At 36.5% G+C, this 26098-nt stretch overlaps 1 protein-coding gene across 15 annotated transcripts in view; it reads left to right on the top strand.

Moving 5' to 3' along the window:
• Nucleotides 1-26098, top strand: part of WDPCP (WD repeat containing planar cell polarity effector) — a 424783-nt gene that overhangs the window by 114937 nt on the left and 283748 nt on the right. For 13 of the 15 annotated variants that reach the window (XR_005366139.1, XM_038551410.1, XM_038551407.1 and 10 more), the window contains 2 exons: nt 2151-2221; nt 2492-2608. Coding sequence is in view for 14 of the 15 variants with exons in the window: in XM_038551410.1 (XP_038407338.1) it covers nt 2151-2221; nt 2492-2608 (188 nt within the window). In the remaining variant the exon portion in view is untranslated. The remainder of the gene's footprint in view (nt 1-2150; nt 2222-2491; nt 2609-26098) is intronic. The other 2 variants (XM_038551404.1, XM_038551411.1) reach the window with 1 other exon arrangement.

Here is a 26098-nt window from a genome sequence, read left to right as displayed (position 1 = left end):
CTTTGGCTCAGGGTGTGATCTCGGAGTCCCAGGATCGAGTCCCACATTGGGCTCCTTGCATGGAGCCTGCTTTTCCCTCTGCCTGTGTCTGCCTCTCTGTGTGTCTCTCATTAATCAAATAAATAAAATCTTTAAAAAAAAAAAGAAATCTCTATCCAGTTTTTTTTTTTTTTAAATTTATTTATGATAGTCATACAGAGAGAGAGAGAGAGGCAGAGACACAGGCAGAGGGAGAAGCGGGCTCCATGCACCGGGAGCCCGACGTGGGACTCGATCCCGGGTCTCCAGGATCGTGCCCTGGGCCAAAGGCAGGCGCCCAACCGCTGCGCCACTCAGGGATCCCTATCCAGTTTTGATAAGAGAGATACCTGTGTAAACATAAACTTTCTTGATGAACCATATTTATGTCACTTATGTATTTAAAAGAAATGTATCAGACTTAAATTCTGATAACATTTTGTTATATGCCATGCCTAAATTGTTAATGTTTTACCCATTCAAAGAAAATAAAATTTGTTAAAAAAGAAAATTTGTAATGAATAGCATTATTAGCACTTTATTCTTTATAGTCTTTTCTCAGGTGTATAAGTATATATATATAATACAGCTACAATGAAAGGTGGTTTTAATGACTTGAAATTAAATATAATTTAAGTTTTATTTGGAATACAGGTAGAGCTGAAAGTCCTACCTGTTCCCTTGTTTTATTTATTTATTTTATTTATTTATTTTTTTATTTTTATTTTTTAAAATTTTTATTTATTTATGATAGTCACACACAGAGAGAGAGAGAGAGAGAGAGAGAGAGAGAGAGGCAGAGACATAGGCAGAGGGAGAAGCAGGCTCCATGTGCCAGGAGCCCGATGTGGGACTAGATCCCGGGTCTCCAGGATCGCGCCCTGGGCCAAAGGCAGGCGCTAAACCGCTGCGCCACCCAGGGATCCCCTGTTCCCTTGTTTTAAGTGGGTGAGCTCACATTTAATTTTTTTAAATGCTGCATTAGTAACTGCAGTATAAATTTAAAACTTTGCACATATGCTCAACACGTACACTAGGTTTATAGAATGAAATTAATTTGCTGAAATAAGATATATAGTAATTCTATTGTAAAGTTTAAATGTCTGTATATACTGTATATTATATGAGTACATACACAGAACATAAATGCATACATACAGCTCTTATTTAGAAATATTTTTTAGGAGAATTAAAAAATGAATTCATTTTCTTGATGAAATAGATATCATTATAATGAATTTAACATTTTGTTCTTTTAATAAAACTATTTTTAGTTTGTCTTAGGCTAACATTGAGTCTACTGAATAATTTTATCTTTTATTTAAGGGCATTTAAAACAAAAGAAAGGCTTATCATTATTGAATCATATACATTTTAAAGAGGATCATTTTATTTATTTATTTATTTATTTATTTATTTATTTATTTATTCATTTTTAAAGATTTTATTTATTTATTCATGAGAGACACAGAGAGAGAGAGAGAGAGAGAGAGAAAGGCAGAGGTACAGGCAGAGGGAGAAGCAGGCTCCATCCAGGGAGCCTGATGTGGAACTCGATCCCAGGACCCCAGGATCATGCCCTGGGCTGAAGGCAGCACTAAACCGCTGAGCCACCCAGGCTGCCCAAGAGGATCATTTTAGATAAAAAAGTTTTAATAGGTGATGCTTACTTTTAAATTTATATTCTATGCATCATATTTTGTGTTTTATTTCTTTCCTCGGTATATCCATTCACTCAGGAATTTTCAGGTTGGAGAGGGTTACTTACAGAATTTGGAATTTCTTTTGGATTGAACCTTTTAATTATTTGTATGAAAAAGTTACTTCTCTGGTAAAGAGTTTGGTCATTTACAATTAGGTACTAGATTTCCAGGACTAGGAAACTTTCCCAGGGATTCTCTGAGCCGTATCGGTTGTCCTCATAAAATTATGATCACCGAGGTTGTTTTGTGGTAAAAATCCTGTTCCTATGACAGAGCCTTTCAAAAGGCTGTTATTTGATGATGGAAATGAAGCCCACTTCCTCTCAATTAAGGAGGTGTTTTATTTTAATCCTCCTAAGGCACACTGCTAAGCAGAGTTTCCTTTTTAAATCATGTTTAACTAACTGTAATACATGTTTCATTTGCCAGCACGAGATTATCCGTGGACACTCAAAAATAGACGCCCAGAAAAACTTCGAGACTCACTCAAGGAGTTGGAGGTATCTTTCCAAAAGTTTCAAAAATGGCAACAAACAAATCTGTTTTAAAACATCTTTCAACAGTTTTAATTTTCATAAAGGATCAGCTCTCCTGGTGATGATAGCTTTGCTTTTGTCTAGTGAGGAGTTCCAAAACAGTTGCATCTTTGTGTGGCATGCTGATCTTTTTTTTTTTTTTTTTTTTCTTGGTGCTTGCAAATCAGAAGCACTCTAACTGATAACAACAATGTATATAGCCAACTGCACTCTCTCTTTTTCTGTTTCCTTCAGGAATTGATGCAAAACAGTCACTGTGTGCTGAGCAAATGGAAGAACAAATATGTCTGTCGGGTAAAATGGTTTGGCATACTTTTGCAGTGTTTAACCAATGGAGCTGAAAACTATGCAGTAATTGGTATTCTTGTGTTATGATAGATAATGGACAAAAACTTTTTAGGAGTGGATATTTCAGAGTTTGAATTCTAGTCATTCTAGAACCAACATTAGACAGATTGACAGAGGCCACCAGGCTGCCTCATTAATCAGTATAGTTGTGCTGACAGTATGAACTAGCATCAGCTAATATGTCAGCTAATAAAAGCCTTTTCAGATGGTATTTTTTGTTCAGATTTGTTTGAATGTTGATTGGATGTTTCCTGGAATAGATTTAATCATATTTTCGAGTGAAGATAAAACCACAGGACAAAAGGTTTTTTGGCATATTACTTTGAGTAAGCATTTGTAAATACCATGCTTATGGAAATCAACAAGCGGACTATAGTTAGACCTAACATAACAAGACATTTGCTCATATTCTTTGAACCCTCTAAGTTATGCTGTTTAATGCCATAGCCACCAGTCACCTGTGGCTATTTAAAAATAAATTTAAACTAATTAAATAAAGTTAAAAATTCAGTTCCTCAGTTGCACTACCTACATTTTAAGTGCTCAGTAGCCACATGTTGTCATGTGGACAATATAGATACGGAACATTTCCATCTTAGAAAATTCTGTTAGACCGCACAGTTAGGACCTAGACAACATGAGCTACGTGTTGAATGGGTCTAGATTTAATAATAAGACATAATATTTAGGGACCATTGATCAGAAAATAATGGACAAATGCCTTAGCTTTGTTTATAAGCTTAAGAAATACTAGTTGCCTTACTTGTTTGTGATTAAAAGAATCACTAGTCATATTCTACTCATACATGTAATTGAAGTTACATTAGGACTAATAATTACAACTGTTTTATGAAATTAATCCTATATTAATTTAAATTCTTGTTTATAATATGATTTATTTTAGGTCTGACTATTATTGTTTGAAGTTTAGGCCCATGGCTTTAACCATAAATATACATTGAATTTGTAGTTATTATGAACATAATTGAATATTGGAACATAAACTATCCTTTTATTTTTATTTTTATTTTTTTAGACTATCATTTTAATGGACTCTAATTTTTCCTCAGTTTTTGTTAATCTAGTCTGCTTTTACTCATGAAAGGTAACTAACTAGTTACTTCCTCAAGTGGCAGAAATTATTTTTTTCCAGGGACTATCTGCAAGGCTGAATTAATATTTTTAGAACCATAATACTTTCTAAATTTGACTTAGGATTCTATTCAAAAGGATGAGATTATTTAAAAATTCATAATTTGTTTTCATTAAAGCTTTAATCAAACATTAAACTTAAATACAAAATATGCTCCAGGAAGTTTTAAACTTAGTACAGCTCAGATTGTACTTCTCAATGCCATTACTCACCTTAAAAGCAGGCTCGAAATTATTTGACTGGAGGGCAAGCCTACTACCCGTAGTAAGAGGTCTGTCTTGTGGCCTCCACCCTTACCATCACACAGGGTAAGTTGGAACATGTCAGGCATCTTAAAATATGCAGTGAAGCATCCCAATAGGCAATCCTTTTTAAATAGACATTATTACCTTTTGATTTTTAAGCAAGTTTGTATGTATCTGTATGAAGGGAGAATAAGGCAAAGGATGTCTTTCACTATTAATTCAATGGAGAAAAGAAATTTGCATGATAGAATATATATAAAATTACTTCTATAATTTATAGCAAACTGACAATAGTGGTTTCTCAGGCTGTTGTACCAGCATCACTTTTAATATTTCCGATGAAATTTATCTTTCTTTACGGTCTGTCATATTTGTGTGCTTCATTTGTATGATTGATAAATTATTCCTAAAATAGCCCTTTTACTACCAGCATATTCTTGATGTGATTATTATTTTAATAAGATAACTTGCCCTCCACCTGATCATCCTGATTAGTCCCCCACATGTTTTTATTTTTAAAAAAATTTATTTAAAATCAATTAGCCAGGCAACCCTGGTGGCTTAGCGGTTGAGCACCGCTTGCAGCCTGGGGTGTGATCCTGGAGACCTGGGATCGAGTCCTACGTCGGGCTCCCTGCATGGAGCCTGCTTCTCCCTCTGCCTGTGTCTCTGCCTCTCTCTCTCTCTCTCTGTGTCTCTATGAATAAATAAATAAAATCTTTAAAAAAAAAATCAATTAGCCAACATATAAAACATCATTACATATAATACATCATTATATCATTACATTATAGTTTTAAATAATTCATCAGTTGCATATAACACCCAGTGATCATCATATCACAAGCCTTCCTTAATGACCAACAGCTAGTTACTCCGTTCCCCCCACCCACCTCCCCTTCAGCAACCCTGTTTGTTTCCCAAAGTTAAAACTCTCTTATGGTTTGTCTCCCTCTCGGATTTCTTCTCTCTCTCTCTCTTTTTTAATTGAAGTTTGATTTGCCAGCATATAGTATAACACTCTGTTCATCCCATCAAATGCCCTCCTCAGTGCTAGTACCCACATCTTAAAGGCCTATGAGAGACCTCCTAACATTATTTATCCATTTTCTCAATTTCTAAACAATACAGTGAACTAAGTCTTCTATAAATATGTGTGTAATATGTGTTATCCTAAAAATCTCTAATATTACAGTAAATTAAAAATTCGATGCTCAAGCTAAATTTTTAAAAGGATCTCTTTAACCTTATTTGTTAGTTGCAAATTAAGTATTCCTCAACTACTCAAGGGCCCTCCTATTGTGCACCATCCAGTGTGGTAACTCCAAACATAGCATGGGCTTAAATTTCTATTAGTGGTTTTCCCCCATATATTTAGCCCTAAAATGGCAACTACTGACCACAAGATACTCTTAAAAAAGGGAGTGAATTAAAGTTCTTCAGTACCTTGGTGCTAATATAACTGAACTCTCACTCTTTGATTGTGGCCACTCCTTAACCAATGTAAATCTTTTACCCCACACTCCAAAATGGCAGATTTAAGACTTACAGACTTTTTCCTAGTTGTCTTCTTTTTAAGGGATCCTCATTTCTTCAAAAGGTCCAGTTTTTTAAGAATTAGCAAGACAATACCAATACTTCAGGAGATACATTTTGAGCTTGGATTTTTACCTTTGTTGAATAATGAGATTTTTATAAGTTGTCATCATAACCAACACTTAGTTCATGTTGTTGATCCAATGAACTATAAATCGTACCATTTAAAAATAATTCCTTCCACTTGCAAATTCAAAAGTTTATAAATCAAAACTTACCTGTGCATATGTTCTGTATGAAAACTGTTTTTTAAAGTTGGCTTTTCAGACTGTGCCTCTTCCTTTTTTTTTTTTTCCCTTAAGATTTTATTTGTTTATTCATGAGAGAGACAGAAAGAGAGGCAGAGACATAGGCAGAAGGAGAAGCAGGATTTTAGGACCTGGGATCACGACCTGAGCCAAAGGCAGATACACAACCACTGAGCCATGCAGGTGCCCTCAAACTGTGCCTATTCCTAATTTGAAATGTATTAAAAGTATGAAATATAATTTAGAGTTTTAGTTAAAGTAGCTATCACATATTTTTTTGTTCTCCTAAAATTATTTTAAGAAAGTATTTAATAATTTCCACTTTGAATTTGTTAAACCTTTTTACAAACTACTCATTTTATAAATATTTTACAAGAGGAATAATAGTTTCAGCATTAGGAGACTATTAAATTGTATACCACCATGGTGGAATTTTTAAATTCCTTAATTTATTGTGCTTTAAGTCACATTCATTTTACAGGTTATTGCATAATTATTTAAAAGCAGTGTTATTAAAATAGATGTAACCTCACATATGTTGATTTTATTTTTATTTATTTATTTATTTTATTTTATTTTTTTATTTATTTATATTTTTTTACATATGTTGATTTTATTTATTTATTTATTTATTTATTTATTTTTTGTTGATTTTAGATTAAATAATCTGAATCGTATATGTACAGTCAACCACAAAAGTATATGATAATGTTAGCTGTACCCCTGTTTCTTTCTATAACAGTTCCACATTTCCAGGTACAATTTTAAAATGCCAGTGGAATGCCTGGGTGGCACAGTTGATTAAGTGGCTGACTGTTGGTTTCTGCTCAGGTTGTGATTTTAGGGTCCTGAGATTAAGCCCTGCATCCGGCTCTGTACTCAGTGAGAAGTCGGAGGATTCTCTCACTCCCTCTTCCTCTGCCCCTCCCGCTGCTCATGCTTTCTCTTTCTAAAATAAATAAATCTTTTTTTTTTTAATGTCAAGAAGAGATAGTTTTCTTTTTTAGTTCTTGTAATGAATTACTTGACATGCTATGTAAAAATATAAATTTTTTTTCTAAGCCTGTTACAGATAAATTGTGAGTTTATGGAACTCAGTTTATCATACTTTCCTCAGTTGTAGAATTGATACATCATTACCTGATCTTTCCTTTCATCAAATTGGAAATCAGTTTGGAAATCAGTTTGCTTTTCTCATAAAATCATAATTAACAAACCATGACCTTAAGTTACAACTATTAGAAACAGCATATTACTTCTATAAAACTTATCACACTGTATTTATTGAGTGCCACCATTATGGGATGCACTAAGGAAGTGTAAAATGTGGGCTGAGTCCCTAGTATAACCTAGTCAAGGAATATAGATACACAAAATCACTAAGACACTAATGAGTACTAAGTTGTAGAATACCAAGTAAAAAGATAGTAAAGTTTAGTGAAAAGATAGTAAGAGTTTAGATAGAAGGCATAGAGATTAGTCTGGCATAAGATGTAGGATAAAACAGGAAAACTAGAGGCAGTTTGTATAAAGAACAAATGAAATAGGATAATTATTTTCTGAAAACACCAACCCAGAGGGTTTCTGGACTTGATGATCCTAAACACAAAACACAGTAGAAGGGAGGTGGCTAGACTGAGAATAAGGGGAATAAGTGAGAGTCTGTATCTGGAATGGTGAGCTTTTCCCCAGCTTTCCCCTCTCTGGCATGAGGTATATGGCTCTGTATAACCTGTTTAAGGGATCCTTCTCTTTTTTTTTTTTTTTTTAAGATTTTATTTATTTATTCATGAGAGAGAGAGAGAGAGAGAGAGAGAGAGAAAGAAAGAGAGAGAGAGAGAGAAAAAAAAAACAGGCTCCATGCAGGGAATCTGATGTGGGACTCGATTCTGGGTCTCCAGGATCACACCCTGGGCTGAAGGCAGTGCTAAACCTCTGCCACCCGGGCTGCCCAAGAGATCCTTCTCTAAAAAAAAATAGATCATACCCCTCCCCCACCTGTTGACCCAGAGCAAAGGCGATAGATACTGATATTTGGTAGTTTCCTTTGAAAGGGTAGATGTGCTAACCAATATCCTTATAGTGGAGCTATGAGTTAATAAGTCTACCATAACAAGCTTCCAATTAATTTTTAAAATTTTATTTATTTTTTATTTTTTCCAATCAAATTTTAAAGAAACATACTTTAAAATATAACCAGAAAGCTAGAGGTTATGATACTTTTGAAGAAATTCTCCATCTGTAAATCCAAGATCTGTGTGTGAGTTTAAAAAACTAAAGATAAAGAATCAGGAACAGTGCAATAAACAGAATTAAATTCAGGGATTTAAAATTAATTCCCATAGAGATGTAAGAGCAAATGTTGCATCTTTGAAACAAGACTAAGAAACTATTTTAAAAAATGGAATACTTGGGAAAAGGGCAGGGGCTCTTGGGAATTAAAAGCATGACAGCATAAATAGAAAAATTAATAGAAGAATTGAAAGAGAAAGTTGAAATATCCCTGTATTGCAGAACAGAATGACAAAAGGACATATTAGTAAACAATAGGCAATAGGAGATAAAGAAATTAGAGTATTAGGTCAGAGGGTTAATATCTAAAAAGTAATAGGAAACAAGAGGGAGAAACAAAAAAATAATAAAAGAAAAATTCCCAGAACTGGAGGGTACTTGTTTTCTAGTGTGGAAAAAAAAAGAAAACATGACTGAAAAAAGATCAATACAAAGGCTTGTCTTGTGAATTTTAGAAAACCAAAAGATAGAAGATCCAAAAAGCTTTCAGAGTAGAAAAGAAAATAAGACACATACAGAGGAATGGGAGTCAGACTTCCCAATAGCAAAACAAAGAGAAGACAGTGATCCCTTCACAATTCTGAAGGGAAGTGATTTTTAGCCTAGAATTCTATATGTAGAATTCTAAATTGTTACTCAAGCAAGGACATTTTCAGACTTGTTAGCTCTCAAAAAAATTTACCTGTCAGGCACTTTTCTCAGGAAGTTATTGGAAGATGTGCTACCCTAAAGCAATAGAATAAACCAAGAAACAAGATTTTTTAGGATTCAGAAAATGGAAGCTCTTACATAAGAAAGAAGTGAAGAGAAATCTTAGGATGATAACTATGCCTTAGGCGTAGAGAGCAACTAGTCCAAATCGGGGCAAGAGACAGAAGGTTCTGCTAGGAATGTTGGAGGAAGGGAAGGAAAGGAACTGATAAATCTAATATCTGATATAGTAGAACTTAAAAAAATAATATAAGATAAATGATATAAGAAAAATATTGATTCATGATAATAGAAAATCAATAAGTAATAAAGAAATAACATATGGAAGACATTGCTAGTTGCTTGCTCAATATCCATTTTTCTTTATGAACAGACCCTGACGTTCCCAGTGGCAATGTGACCAGTTACCCTGTTCCCTTATGAAGCTAGAGGTGGCCAAATGAAGTAGCTCTGGCCACAAGTCACTGGTAGGACTTACAAGAAAGCTTATTAAAGGAACCAGACTCACCTGGATGTGCCTTTTTAGTTTCTGCTTTTTGCTTTCCTCTAGTCTGGATCTGAGATACGCCTGAGGGGCAGAGGCCTGCCTTTGACCATTTTTTCACTCGAGGCATATGTATATTTCATGTCTACTATATGCCAGATAGTATTCTCAATGCTGGGGATACCCGTGAACAAAATAGACAAAAATGACCAATATTCCTGTTCTCCTGTGGTTTACATTTCAATTGGGAGATATCCTTGAAAATGTTGATAAGTGAAATTTAGAGTATGTAAGAAAATGAAAACCGTTAAAGAAAAGCAAAGCAAGGGGGCAGCCTGGGTGGCTCAGCGGTTTAGCACCGCCTTCAGCCCAGGATGTGATTCTGGAGACACAGGATCGAGTCCCGTATCAGGCTCCTTGCAAGAAGCCTGCTTCTCCCTCTGCCTGTGTCTCTGCCTCTCTCTCTCTCTCTCTCTCTCTCTCTCTCTCTCTCTCGGTGTCTTCCATGAATAAATAAATAAAATCTTAAAAAAAAAAAAAGAAAAGAAAAGCAGGAAAGATAGGGAGTTATGTGTGTGTGTGGAGGGGGGGTACATGATGGGCCTGACCAGTAAAGGCTTTACTGAAATATCACGTGATTAAGACATGAAGGAGTTAGCAATGGAAGATATCTTGAGGAGAGGGTTCCAAGTAGAGGGAATAGCAGATACAAAAGGCCTGAGATGGGAGTATGCCTGACACGTTTGAAGAACAGGAAAGAGTCAATGTGACTAGAGTGGAATGAGCAAGAAGAGTAGCAGGAATTGAAATCAGAGAGGAAAGTAGACACTAGTTATATAGGACTTTCTAGGCCTTTGATAGGACTTGGCTTTTATTCCAAGCGACGTGGAAGACCCTTGAAAAGTTTTGAGCAGAGGAGTAACTTGTTCTAGTTCACTTTTCAATTGAGTATTATGATAGGAACAAATTGAAGAGAACGAAGATGAGATCAGGGAGATGGGTTGGAGGGTTGTTGTTATGGTCCAGGTGAATAATGGTGGCCTTGACTGGATGGTAGTGGTTGAGCAGTGCGAAGTGTCCAGATTTGGGGTATATTTTGAGTTTTGAGCCATCAGAATTTGCTGATGAATCAAATGTGGTAGACAGAAAAAATTTCTGTACAGCTATAAGAATGGAATTGCCATTTACTGAAATGGGGAAGACTCAGAAGTGACTTTTTTTTTTTAGAAGTGACATTTTTGGACATCAGTGTTTGAAAGGCCATTAGATATTCAAGTGGAGAAGTCAAATAGTTGAGAGAAAAGTCTGGACTGGAGAGATAAATTTGGGAGGCAGCCACACAGAGGATATTAAAGCCAAGAGATTGATGAAGATCACCAAGGGAGTGAGTGTAGATACAGAACTAGAGGAAGCTAAAGCGCTGAGTCCTGGAATCCTCCGGCATTTGGGGATTGGAGATAGAGAAAGGGAGAGATAGAGCAAGAAGACTAAAGAATAGCCAGAGCACACTGGAGGTAGTGTTTATCCTGGAAACCAGGTTTCAAGAAGAAAGTGAAGTATTACTGTTAACATAAGAAGCCAGTAGCAAGATGCCTGAGATGGGCCATTGGATGGAATAGCACGGAGATCATCAGTGACTTGGTAAAAGCAATTTCAGTAGATGGTGTGGACAGGAACCTGGTCAGAATATATTTAAGAGAAAGTGGGAGTAGAGAAATTAGGAATTAACAGCATAAGAAGGGGTTATGTTACAAAAGAAAATGGAGAAATAGGTCAGGAGCTTGAAGGAGAAGTGGAGTCAAAAGTTTTTACTTCTTTTTTAGATAGGAAAAATAACATCTATTTTTGTTGGTATGCTAATGGGAATGATCCAATAGAGAGAGGAATAACTGATGCATGGAAAAGGGAGAATTAATTACTGAGTAATGTTCACAGGAAGCCACTTAATAAGAGGGAGGGAATAGAAAGTAGGTGCCTGGTACCTGGTGATATCATGGACCTGTCTTATCTGTCATGGACTGCCTAACTGCAGATTTCTGGTTCTGTGAAGAAAACCAAACCCGTTCTAGTAAGTAATTATTTCCTTTTTTTGTTTGTTTGTTTCTGTTACATGCACCTGAATGCAATCCTAAGTGACAAAACATGCTTAGAAATGTGGGCATAGAACCAGAAGGTGCTACCGTAAGAGTTAAAAATGGTCTCATTTGCAAGTGAGATGAGAGGTTGTGGCAGGATTAACAGTGAACAGTTGTTTTAATTCTAGGTATTCTTCAATATTTTAACAATTTATACCTGTATTCCTTTAACTGAAATCTTTTTTAAACATGCCCAGAGTGCTTCTAAGAAGCAGATGTCAAGCTGCTATACTGGGGAGTGCCTGGCTGGCTCCAGTCAATAGAGCGTGTGATTCTTGATCTTGGGGTCACGAGTTTAAGCCTCATGCTGGGCATGATCTCTTTATGGATATCACTTAAAAAAATAAATAAAGGTTAAATAGAAGATGTACTAGGAATGCAGGAGATTATGGGGGGGGATGTGAAAGATGAAGGGGGAAGGGAGTAAAGTAGGTGGGAAGGGCCTTTTGACTGAGATGCTGGTCTGAACTCTGTGAAGGGAGAAGCAATGAAAGAAGATTGGGCCGAAGGGGCCTCGGGCTGCAGAATGGTGCTAGGAAAGTTTCAGCCAGGCTAAATGGGGAGTCCCTGAGCCAAAGTTGCTCATTAGAGGAGCCCCCTGTTGAGCTAGCACACAACCATGCTCAGATATTGGCTGGTGGCCACCAGAGAAAGTGTAGCTTTTGTCAGTCACCTATGACACCGTTCCCAGCCTCCATTCCTCCTGAAGGAGCTCTGAGTGCTGCATGTCCGTGACCATTATACCCACAAAGATTTACATTAAAAATCAGAACATGTATCTCTATATTTGCACATATACAACATTGTGCCTGAGTAATCTTAATGTTCAGCCAGCCAATTTAATATCATGCCTTAATAAGTACTCTTTTTTTTTTAGGCAAAAATTTAATTCTTTTCCAGGAAAAACAGAAAATTTACATTGTATCTTGATTACCTCAATCCAAAGTTTGATGATCTATGACAATTCACTGATACAGTAAATATTTATTCTTAAAAATACAGTAAGATGTGAACCCAGTTTTGGAACATGGTTATGACACAGAAAATTTTCAATCTTATAATAATGCATCTTTGTATCATCAATTAACATTTCCTTCCTGTTCTTTTCATAAGTGATTCTTTCTTCTTTTATTAATTTTTTTCATTTTAAAGCATTTCTTTAAAGAAACTTGTAATTTCCCTGCCTCCGCCCTTGGCATTCATGTCTAATAATGTTTTGGAAGCCTCAAGGTATTTTGCTCCAATGGGAGCTAGTTCAGGACTATGAATTTCCCTCATATATTCAGTTGTAGTTAATAGTAAATATATATAAAGATAAATGAGTTCAAAATCTGAATAATCTGTCTCGTTGATTTTCATATTTAACAAAATAGAAATGTAGAAATACCAAACATTTATCAACTTTTTAAAGGGAAAGTAGTTTTACTACCGTAACTAACAAATGAGAAGACATTTAATGCATTACATTTATACTTATACTGGGATTTTATACAAATGCCTAAAATGTTTCAAATTTAGAACTTTATATTGGATGTACAAATCGGAATATACCAATTAGTTTAAAAGTTCATTTATAAACCAGGCATCTAAGGTTGGATTTGAGAACCTAACAACTGTATATTCATATTAAGTAGATATACTACTTAAATGATTATGAAATGAAAAGTAGTTATATCTATGCTGCTTATAAAATGGTGTTATATATAAAATATTCACAGTAGCTCTTCACAGTGAAATACCTGTCATTTGGTTGTCTCCTTGGTCTAAGTAGAAGCCTAGGTTGAATTGTGAGATCGCAGTTGCCACCGCATGCTAAATAAGTAAAACTCCTTATATCTGTATGCATCCTTCTGCCATAACAGACCCTACTCCTGCCTGAGGCCCAGTCTCTCTGCTTCTATGACTTTGACCTAGATCTACAGCTCTCAAACTCTGCAGTTAGGCATCCTGGGGACTGCAGTGAATTCACAGGAGTCCTGCAGGATATTTAAAAATTTCAAGAAAAACACAAGATTTCTGTCAGATACCACACAAACGAGTAGCTGTAGGTAATATAGGGTTTCAACATGAGCTTACACTATATTTCTTTTAAGGATGTCATAGCTCTATGAAGCTGGCTTTTCAGGATTTGCTGTGATAAAAAGTAGATACAAAGAACAGGAGCAAGTAGGAGGGTGTCCAATCTGATTTCAAGGTTTGAGAAGTTGTATAGGGCCCAACTTCCATTAGTTCACACATCCTATTGGTAAGTAATTGTAGTTATTTGGAATTATTTTTTTTCAATGTCTGTTATTATGTTTTCAAATGGCTACTAAGTTGTTGGGACATTCATACTTATTAAGCTGTTGGGATCTATTTATTCAATGGAACTGCAGTTACATTTGGCCTAGGTGCACCGTAAGATTCCTGAGACTTGTAGGGTGCCGTGAACTGAGAAAGTTTGGGAGCCCTTGGCCTAGACTTTGGATCCCACGCCCTCTGGCCTTCTCAGCATTCCACATGATTGTCATTTCTTTTATGTGTAGCATAATAGTGGAAAGCACAAACTGCTTTATTCTTCCTGGTATCAAATACTGGCTTTACTAACTGTGTGACCTTGGGAAGCTACTTCACCTCTCTGTGCCAGAGGTTATTTAACTATAAAGTGAAGATAAAAACTTATGCTTATTATAAGAAGTAAGTAAGTTAACATATATAGAGAGTGTTTAGTTTCTGGCACAGACCTATGTTTTAACTTACTGTCAACTGGATATTTCGAATCAACTTCATTTTTTTTAATTAAAAAATATTTTTATTGTGTTAAAACATAACATAAAATTTGCCATCTTAACCATTTTTAAGTATATAGCTCATTAATATTAAATATATTCATACTGTTGTGAAACAAATCTTGAAAACTTTTTCACCCTGAGAAACTCTAATATCCCTTAAACAACAAATCCCCTTTACCCCTCCTCTCAGCCTCTGGCAACCACCATTCTACTCTGCCTCTGTGAGTTTGATGATTTTAGATACCTCATATAAGTAGAATCATGCAGTATTTGTCTTTCAGTGACTGGCTTTTTTTACTCAGCATAATATCCTCATGGTTCCTCTATGTTGTGGCATGTGACAGGAATTCCTTCCTTTTTAAGACCACATTTTGTTTATCTATTTGTCCATTGTTGGACATTTGGGTAGCTTCCTTCTCCTGAATACTGTGAATAATGCTGCTATGAACATGGGGTAAAAATATCTCTCTTAAGATCTTGCTTTCACTCCTTTTGGATATGTGACCAAAGTTGGATTGTTGAATCAGATGATTGTTCTATTTTTAGTTTTTTGTGGAAACCCCATACTGTCTTCCATAGTAATTGTACCATTTTACAATCCTAGCCATGGTATACAGGGTTTCAATTTCTCTACATCCTCACTAGCACTTGTTTTATTTATTTATTTATTTTTGTTTGTTTGTTTGTTTTATAGTGGCTATCCTAATGGGTCCGAGGTGATATCTCATTGTGGTTTTGATTTGCATTTCTCTAATGATGAATGATGTTGAACATCATTTCCTTTGCTTTGTTGGCCATATCTTTGGAGAAATGCCTATTCAAGTGTTTTGCTTTTTTTTTTTTTTTTAAGGGTTATCAGATTTTTTGTTATTGATTTATAGGACTTTAAAAAAATTTCTTCTGGATGTTAACCCCTTATCAGATGTATGATTTGCAAATATTTTCTCCCATTGTGTGGATTGCCTTTTTACTCTTTTGATTATGTTGTTTGATACACTAAAATCTTAAAGTTTGATGTAGTTCCATTTGCCTATTTTTGCTTTTGTTGTCTTTGCTTTTGGTATTATATTCAAGAAATCTTTGTCAAATCCAATGTCATGAAGCTGTTTCCCTGTGGTTTCTTCTAGGAATTTTATACTTTTGTGTCTAAGTGTAGATCTTTAATCCATTTTGGTATTTTTGTTTATAGTGTAAGAGTCCACCTTTGTTCTTTTTGCATGTGGATATCCAGTTATTCCCACACCATTTGTTAAACTGACTATCCCTTCCCCTTGAATGGTCTCAGCTGTCTTGTTGAAGATCACTTTGACCATGTTTGTGAGGGTTTATTTCTTTGCTCTCTGTTCTGTTCCATGGTCTATAGGTCTGTCTCTATGGCAGAATCACACTATTTAGATTACTGTGGCTTTATAATATGTTTTGAAATCAGGTAATGTGAGTCCTCTAACTTTATTCTTTTTAAAAATTGTTTTGGCTATTTGGGATCCCTGAGATTTCCAATTAGCTTTTAAATAAGTGCAACTCTTCTCTTTTTAAACAAATAACCACAAGTCTTAATCATCACTAGCACTACCAGGTCTTATCCCTTTCCTTCAAAAGCAAATTTCTCAAAAGAATTGTCTATTTGTCATCTCCTTTTCCTTATTGCTCACTCAGCATTCAGCCAGCTCCACTTGTGCTTTTGTCCTGATTATTATGATGAAACAGTTGCCACAAGTTTGCAAAAAACTAAATGCAATAGACTTTTTTTTTTTTTAGAGCATCATCTTAAATATAAAGAAGGATTTAACACTATTGACTACTCCCTTGTTTTTTGTTTTGTTTTAGAGAGAGACAGAGGGGAAGAGGGAGAGGAAGAGAGAATCTTAAACCCCTGATGCAGGGCTTAGTCTCACAACCCTGAGATCATGACCCTGAAATCATGACCTGAGCCAAAAAATCACAAGTTGGTTGGTTAACTGACTGAGCCATCCTTGTGTCCCACCACTCCCTTTTTCTTGAAGTGCTTTTTTCTGTTAATTCTCCTTACACTTAGTTTTTCCAATTTTCTTTCTACCTTTCTGGCATTCTTGGTCTTCTTTTCAGGCCTATACTCCTTTCCTGTGTCCTTGAGTGTTGGAGTTCCTCCATGCCCAATTCTAAGCCTTCTCCTCTTTCCTCTGAACTACTGAATTATCAGATTTATATCTATAGCTTTAGTGGCTGATTTATAGAGCTCAGACCTTTCCCCTTTGCTCCAAATCCATAAATCTAGCTGCCTACTTGGTGTCTCCCCTTGGGTACCTCAAAGATATTTCAAACACAGTGTGTGTGTGTGTGTGTGTGTGTGTGTGTGTGTATTAATTTTTTAATTTTTTAAAAGTAAACTTTATTCCCCATGTGGGGCTTCAACTCACAACACTGAGATCAAGAGTTCACATGCTCTACCAACTGAACCAGCCAGGCACTCCTTTTTTTATTTTATTTTATTTTTTTTAAGATTTTATTTATTTAGAGACACAGCAGAGGGAGAAGCAGGCTCCATGCAGGGAGCCTGATGTGGACTTGAGGATCACACCCTGGGCCGAAGGTAGGCGTTAAACCGTTAAACCGCTGAGCCTCCCAGGGATTCCCCCCAGCCAGGCACTCGTAAACATAGTATCTTTAAAATGGAGCTCAGAGCACCTTACCTATTCCTCTTTTGCCATTCCAGTCTCAGTGAATGGCTCTGCCTTCCATCCACTTATAGAAACCAGAAATGTGGAAGTCACCTGTTTATCTTAGAGATTATCTTCTTCTTTACCTAACTCCCTCCACCACACACACATCTAACTAAACTCTTATTCCTACTGATTTTATCTCCTAAATCTCTCTCACATCTGCTGGAGGCCTTCCATCCCTTTGCTCATAACTTTAGTCAAAGCCACCTCACTTCATCTCTCTTCTAGGCTACTTAAACACTTCCTAATGTTTGTTCCTCATCAGTTTATCTTCCACACTGTCGCCAAAATGATTTTTTAGAGGCAAACTGGTCACTCTTCTGCTTAAAACCCTCCTATAACTCTGGAGAATAGATAGGAAACTGAAAACTGATTAACCAGGGCAGGGGTAAGGGAGCATGGGTGGGAGGGATACAGGAAATAGAACAAGACTTTTTTTTTTTTTTTTTTTTTTTAAGATTTATTCATAGAGCGCCTGGGTGGTTTACTCTGTTGGGCGTCTGCTTCAGCTAATAATCCTGGAGTCCTGGGATTGAGCCCCACGTTGGGCTCCCTGCTCAGCAGGGAGTCTGCTGCTACCTCTGTCCCTCACCCCGCTTGTGTTCTCTGTCTCACTCATACTCTATCTCTCAAATAAATAAAAAATATTTATTTAAAGATTTATTTATTTGACAGAGAGAATGTGGAGGGGGCATAGAGGAAGGAGTGAGAGAATCTCAAGCAGACTCCTCACTGAGCACAGAGTGTGACATGGGGCTCAATCTCATAACACTGAGATCATGACCTGAGCTGAAATCAAAAGTTGGGCTCTTAACCATCTGAACCACCAACAGTGCCCTAGGAACAAGACTTTTAACTGTTACCTCCATATAATTTGTTGTTTTCTTTTAGAAGTACATGAATAGGGGATCCTTGGGTGGCTCAGTGGTTTGGCGCCTGCCTTTGGCTTAGGCCGTGATCCTGAAAATCAGGGATCGAGTCCTACACTGGGCTCCCTGCATGGAGCCTGCTTCTCCCTCTGCCTCTCTCTCTCTCTCTTTCATGAATAAATAAATAAAATCTTTAAAAAAAAAAAAAAGAAGTACATGAATATATTATCCATTCTAAAAATTAAATCAGTAAATTGAATTTTATTTCTTTTCAAAGATTTTGTTTATTTGAGAGAGAGAGAGAATGCATGAGGGAGAGAACATGTAGGAGGAGCAACAGAGGGAGAAGGAGAAGCAGGCTCCCTGTGAACGAGAAGCTCCACGTGGGGCTCGATCCCAGGAGATCAGAACCTGAGCTGAAAGCAGATGCCCAATTGACTGAGCCACCCAAGCGCCCCCAGTAAATTGAATGTTAAAAATTGTAGCATCATACTACTCTTAAAGGCTAGATTGAACTCCTCCCAATCTATTTACTTTTTTAACTTTATCCCCTACTATACTCTCTTTTAAAAATTGGGGCACCTGGGTGGCTCAGTTGGTTAAGTGTGCTGGACTCTTGATTTTGGCTCAGGTCATGATCTCAGGGTGGTGAGATTGAACTCCAGGTTGGGCTCCATGCTGGGCGTGGAGTCTGCTTAAGATTCTCTCTCTCTTTCTCTGACTGCATGTTAAGGGTGTGTGTGTGTATGTGTGTGTTTAAATTAACTCAGGAAGTGCTCTTGTCAGTCTTTAAGAAGTGATGTTTATGCAAAATTTCCAAGCTTACTTTTCTGGAACATCTTCAAAGATTAATATTTCACAGACTCTGCCTTGGGAAATACCCTTTTAGATTTGAACTATATTAGCATTTTATTACAGAGAAGAAGCAGAATGTTTCAGGGGCAACTGCTATTCCTAGTCAAAGAGAATAGACAAAATGTTTTATTAAGATGGTAGATTTTAGATAAATTAAAGAAAATCAGGAGAATACTGGTGGGTTTGAAATCTGTTGGGTGAAGGTGAGCAATTAAAAATGGTAAATTCAAACTAAGGGAAATGAAAAAAGATGCAGTGATGATCTTTATTCCCAGTTTTAATATTTTAAAATAAAAAATAATTAGGGGCACCTGTCTGGCTCATTTGGCAGAACATGTGACTCTTGATCTCAGGGTTGTGAGTTCAAGCCTCATGCTGAGTGTGGAGCCTGTTTAAAATAAACAAATAAAGAATAAAAAATTTAAAATAATTAAAAAGACTCCTTATCACTGTAAACTGGCAGACAATAAAAACAGGTATATAGTAAAAAGTAAAAGTACCCCCCAACCCCAAGTTCATTCCCCTCTCCATGATAACCACTTTCAGCAGTTTGATTTATGTCCTTCCTCAATGCATTTTCAAACATTCTTCTGTGTTTATGTATGCATATACATTTGTTTTTAAAGTAAGTGGAGGGACTCCTGGGTGGTTCAGTGGTTTAGCGCCTGCCTTTGGCCCAGGGCGTGATCCTGGAGTCCTGGGGTCAAGTCCCACATCGGGCTCCCTGCATGGAGCCTGCTTCTCCGAACTCTGCCTGTGTTGTATCTCTGCCTCTCTCTCTCTGTGTCTTTCATAAATAAATAAATAAAACCTTAAAAAAAAAAGTAAGTAGAATTACTCTGTACATATTGTTCTGTAACTTGCTTCACTTAACAGTGTATAACATACCTTTCAATATCTATATCTACTTCCTTATTTTTAGTAGGTGCATAATAATCCATAATTTGGATTTACCATGTTTTGAGTAATACTCTTTATAATAAGTAAGGAAGTTGGACATGGATGAACAATCTAATAATATTAAGGCAGTATAAGAGAAAAAGAGAATGTTGTTTTTTTTTTTAAGTAAGTGAAATTGCAGAGGAGAGGGACTCCAGTTTTCTATTTGATCCTTTTAGTAAGGAGCCACTATTGTAGTTCATTTTCAGTATGATTTAAATTCTGACTTCCTAGAAATGCATTTTGTGGCATAAAGGCATCTCTGTAAGACCATAAAATAAGAGATGTATTTGTGACTAGATATTTTAAGAGCTGCTTCTTTGTTTTTAAACAGCTTTATAGAAAAACACCGAAGACATATAAGAAGTTAAAAAAACCATCCATAATCCCAATTTTTGAAAACTCTATGAGGCTAAAAGTAAAAATTCATGCCTCTTGCTCCTAATTTCACCTCTTTGAGATACCTGGCATCAATGGTTTTGGGCATATTTTTTCTGACATTTTCTTGTATTTATACAGATAATTTCTGCATTCATATGTATATAATACACATATCACACTACTTTTTTTCCTTAAAAAATGAGATGATGCTATTCATGCAGGCCTGCAGCTTTTGGAAATTCTGCACCTCCCCCTCCAACTTCAACAATGTATCGTAGACTTGGGCAGAAAACTTCTGATTAAACTTATCTTTTATTGTATCTCCATTTGTTTCCTTCTACTAACAACATTCACAAAAACCAAACTCAGAAGCAGCTGATTTATTAACTAGCATGGCAATTTATTAATTTATAGTGTCAGATATATCTGGCATCATAGATTTTGTTCATTTGCTTGGGGGCATTCCCACCTGATAGCTGAATTACTCAAGAGACTATAGATAAGAATGTTGATTGGTGAGCTGAAAATTAGAACAAAGGCAAGGAGGTGTTCTTACAGGATATTTCTATCAAGCTACAGTAGCTCTCTGACTTGCCCTGGAGCTCTTTCTGTCTTGACAACTGGCATTAGTCATCACTTATTGCCCTGAACATCTAGAAACATACAGAACAGACTTCCTCCAGGCTCCTGATCTGAACTGTGCACTGCTCACCACTCCATTTAAGATACCTGACCAGGTCCTCAGTCATTACCCTTTCTTTATGTATTGAAAATGTTGATTAGAATTTGATGATCCCCCAAATCTGCTTGATGAAGATAGGAAAAACACGTTCACCTCCACAGCAGCTCATTTAGGAACCCTCTCCTCAGGTGAGCCTCTGTGGAAGTGACTCATATATGGAGCTTATGATCCTCAGTGTCTCCAGACATTGCCAGATGTCCCCTGGTGGCCAAAATCAGCCTCAGTTGAGACCCACTGGTTTAGAGGAAGAGTGGTTTAGAGTGAAGAAAGAGCTACAGAGAGGAAAACTGGATGGGATATAACATGGAGGTAAATGGAGAAATTAGAGTTAAGGATGTTAGTTTTCAGTGGTGTGAGAAAGAACATCGGATCTGTCCTATGTCTTGGTCTACTTTCCCACTAATTATGAGACTTTAAAAAAAAATAATAATTATGAGACCTTTGGTTAGTTGCTTTACCCTCCTGATTGTTAGTAAGTATGAAGCTTAAACTTGTTACTATTATTTTTTTAACTTTTATACTTATTAGGTATCAGAGTTGTACTAGCATTTTACAGACATTATAATGCATATAAAAGTCCTCTGTAAATTATAAAATTTTGTACAAAAGTGCTGTGCTATCTGATATGATTTCCTGTTCACTTTTCACCACTGCTTTTATCTCTTTTGATCTTTAAAACTACTGACAAATAGGGGAATCCCTGGGTAGCTCAGCGGTTTGACACCTGCCTTCGGCCCAGGGCATGATCCTGGAGTCCTGGGATCGAGTCCCACATTGGGCTCCCTGCATGGAGCCTGCTTCTCCCTCTGCCTGTGTCTCTGCCTCTCTCTCTCTGTGTCTCTCATTAATAAATAAATAAAATCTTTAAAAAATAAAATAAAACTACTGACATTTATTTTTGACTTGTTTTGTGTGTGTGAATTTCACCATGATTATAAATATTTTCTAGGAATCATCACTTTATGTAATATACATAAACATAAAAGAGGTGGCTTGAAAATTACATTAGGGAATAAAAAGTAGCATTACTCATAGTAAGTGAGAAAATGAGATTTCTTATATTGAAATAGACCTAGCAGGGCAAATTTCTAGGCATGTATCTATTCCATATATTGAGTAACACCATACAAATCTTTGGGAAACCCCATTGTTAACACTTCTCCATCCAGAAAAATGCCTATTTATTTCTTGTCCTTTTGTTTCTTGTCCTTAAATCAGTTCCCTCTGGAGAGTCCATTAAATTTTTTTCTTCCTTGTCTTAACTGCATTCACTTTTGTTTCTCTACTTTAATGGATTAGTCAGGCATGATTTCCTTCTATACTCAAATGTTTGCTGAAAGAAGGAATAAATTACAGAAGACATGTTATCTTTCTTTTAGCAGGTTATCTACTAAAATGATCAGTGACACTACTCTTCGTTAAAGATTTCCACAATGTAAAATTGTTTGACTATCTATAGCTCTCAGTTTCTCCAGAATTAATCCCATGGATTGGATTGGGGACAGAATTGAGTGAGGTGTTGTGTACCATTGTGATGTAAATTCACTGGACCTCCATGAGAGTGGCTCTATAATACCTTAAATATTTGCTTCAGCCCTGGAATTCACTCCAGTGGCCCTAATACTTTATTGCCTCTCTAAATTGTAGTGTTTAGGTCCTGCTGTCTCCCACCTATCTGCTAATGATTTTGGGTACTGCTAATGATTTTTAGTACTGACCTTGTATACCTTTACTTATCATTTTTTTCCTCAGATGTGATAATAATCACATGGATTTGGGGAGAGTTTTCTTAACCAATGAGAATATTGAAGTCAGTGGGATTGTTTTTGATCACTATTATAAAACACCTCATCCACAATTATTGCACCAGTTCTTCTTGAATACTTGAGACCAAGTGTGAGACCCACTCTTCTCTGTGGGTATTAAACTCTCTCTTCTAGGAAGCAACTATTAATCATAACCAAACCTCCATGTCTCTCTGAAATGAGGTCTTCTCCTGTATTCTTTATATACTCTACTAACATGTGTCTTCCTTATTCACCATTGTATCCCCTCATATAGTTGCATTATATGGGAGGCACTCACGTCTTTTGACCTAGTGAATGAAATGAAACTCAGGTTCTTGTGGTTGTTTATGTTTTGTTTGGATTAATAGTATCATCTGATATAATTTTCTTTTTCTTTTCCCAGTGCCATTTCACCTCCAATTAAATACTGAAACTAAGGTTAGGAGAAATCACTCGAAGGGCCATCTGAAGATTGTGGGAATCATTTGTCACTTTTTAAAAGAGAAAGCCTCTTTGGTATGAGCTTATTGGAGAAAATGAGAAGGAGAGATGATAAAGGCAATGGAAAGAAACATGTACAAAGCAGAAATAATAAGAAATATACTTCCTGTCTACGAGGCCATCTGAGAAAAGAAGTTTTCATTCTTATTTTGCCCTAGTCATGTTCTGCACAAAGAACAACGTTAAAATTGGAACAATTTTGGGAAATCTCATGGGCCTTCCATTGATTGTTCCTGTGGATCTATTTTCAAGCTCAGATCTGCTCTGTAGTGGCTTTCCTTTACTTCTTTCGTCTTTTTCATTTTCTGACCTGTCAGAATTCTCCAATTCCTTGCAGTAAGATAGAACAATATCTTTTTTTTTTAAAGATTTTAATTATTTATTAATGAGAGACACAGAGAGAAAGAGGCAGAAACACAAGCAGAGGGAGAAGAAGCAGGCTCCATGCAGGAAGCCAGATGCAGGACTTGATCCTGGGACCCCTGGATCACGCCCTGAGCCAAAGGCAGACGCCCAACCACTGAGCCACCTGGGCGTCCCAAGATAGGACAATATCTTAGTGTCCCTTTTCCTTCTTGTTCTGCCGAATCTTATGTAGGCCATTTTTATTTTAGAGAGTTTAAAAGCAAACCTTTTGGGGAAACAGGTGGAAACACTTTCCTGTCTGAACCTGAATATTCTTTTCCTGAACTTCAGACAAATTTTTCCTGATTCTGGTTATCTCCATTACTATATCCAGGACTATCTTTGGCACCGGTATTTGGAAACTTTATGCTTTCCCAAAGGTTGTTTTATAAAAATGTTAATTAGCTTATTAATTTATCTATATCTTCTTATTTCAAAATCTAGTGTCAGAGATACCTCTAGGCCACAAGACATTTAGAGATCTATAATGATGCACATAGCTTGATCCTAATGAGTACCCAGACTAACTCAATAAGGGTGCTAACGTGACCTTTTAACACCTTTACAGATTGGAATGCTTCAAACCTCAGACCATGGGCCTCTTTCTCTTTCAACTTTTATTGATTGATTGAGTGAAATTTTTTTTTTCCTCATGGCTCTAGAGAGTAGAATTCCAAGATCAGTGTGCTGTCAGGGTTGCATTCTGTTAAGGCCCCTCACCCTGGCTTAAAGACAGCAGTCTTCTTACTATATCATTATATGGCCTTTCCTCTGTTTGTGGACATGGAGGGAGAGAGAGAGGGAGAAAGAGCGAACTTCTGTTTTCTCTTCCTCCTCTTATGAGAATATGAGTCAGAGTGGATTGTGGCCCTAACCATATGACCTCTCTAACTCATTTTTTAAGGACCACTTATCCAGTTCCATGACTTTAAACACTACCTTTATATTCTTGATGACTCCTAAATATATATCTCCAGCCCTTACATCACCCTAAGCTTCAGACTCATTTCTAATTGTCTACTCAATATCTCTACTCATATGTCCATAGACACGATAAACTAACATGTTCAAAACCAAACTTTTGATCCCCCCTAAATATGTATTTCTTTGAGTCTTGCCTATCTCATTAAATCCATTTGCTCAGCCCAGATATTTTTGAGTTTTTCTCTTGTATGCCATATCCAATCCTTCTGCAGGTCCTGGTTGATTCCCTCTAAAATATGTCTCAAATCTGTCCACATATCATTTCCTCTAGCATTGCCATTCTATCCAAGCCATCATCATCTCTCACCTGGACCACTGCAATAGCCTCCTAATAGTCTCCTAGCTTCTACTTTTGCCCATACCCCTCTTTAAAACATAAATTAGATTATAATTCTCTGCTGCTTAAAATCCAGTAATTTCTCATCAACCTAACCTGGCCCTAGAGCTACCTCTTTGATTTCATCCTCTATGAATATATATCACTGTCACTCATTTCCCCTTAGCTACTTTGCCCTGGCTTTCTTCAGTCATTCCAGGCACATTCTGACCTTAGAGTTTTTGCATTTGCAGTTCTCTGCCTCGATTCCCTTTCTCCAAATAATACTATGATTTGTTCAATCATAGTACTCAAATCATAGTACTCAAATGTCATTTCCTTAGAGAGGTCTTTTTTTTTCTTTTTTCTTTATTAGTCATTCTAAAAACAGCATTCTCCTAAAATCCCCATCCTTACTGTGCTTTATTTTTCTCTGTAGTTCTTATTGCCATCTGACATTATACCAAAATTCTTTACCTGTAGCTTGTGTCTACATGAGAATGCAAGCTCCCTGAGGTGAGGGAGGGCAAGGGCTTTGTTATGTTCACTGCTATTGTCTTCAGTACCTAGAATAGGGCCTGGCTTTTACAAAATACTAAATATATATTTGTGGAATGAGTGAATTGAATATAAGGATAAGTGGCTGCACGTATCCTTTGAACAAAGATTCTGAAGGAATGCTGAAACTCAGTGGGCAGGATTCACAGTTCCCAAATCATTGCTCCTATCTCCATGTGGTATCTACTGCAGCACGCATGCTTTCTTTCTTACTGTACCTTGACACTTACCCTTCGAATCCTTTCTAGCTTAAGTCCACCTTTTACTTACTCTCACAGGTTGCACTTTATATCTCCATCCCACAAGACTGGTCTTTTAGAATTACCTTTCTGAGATAGCAAATGCTCAAACATAGAAACAGCAGTTACTATTAGGAGATGAGGGTTAGTTCATGATGCTGGTGCCTAAGAGCAGAAAATAAGGAACAAGAAATTTGGGACTTGGACAAATTAAATTCTGCAGTTCTGGAGGAACTTGCACATATCTTGGAAACAATATCCTTATGAAATCATAGCAATTGGGAAAGGTGACAAAAGGATAGTACTGGTGACAACTAACCTGGAGTCTAGTGTACCCTATTTAGTATTGAGTCCAGTCTGGGCGCAAGATTTTTAGAAAGACAAAAATAGGTGTTCAGAGATGGCAAATAGTATAGTGAATACACATCATATGAGTATTGGTCGAATAATAATAATTGCAAACATTTACTATGTGCTAGGCATTCTAAATACTGTTTGTAAAAAGTTATTTAATGCTCATCCTATGAGGTAGATGTTACTCTATCTTTTTGGATGAGGAAATGAAGTTACAGAGAAGTTAAGT

Source organism: Canis lupus, chromosome 10 (assembly GCF_011100685.1).
Source record: "Canis lupus familiaris isolate Mischka breed German Shepherd chromosome 10, alternate assembly UU_Cfam_GSD_1.0, whole genome shotgun sequence".
NCBI lineage: Eukaryota > Metazoa > Chordata > Mammalia > Carnivora > Canidae > Canis > Canis lupus.
This window is presented reverse-complemented; position numbering and strand designations above follow the sequence as displayed.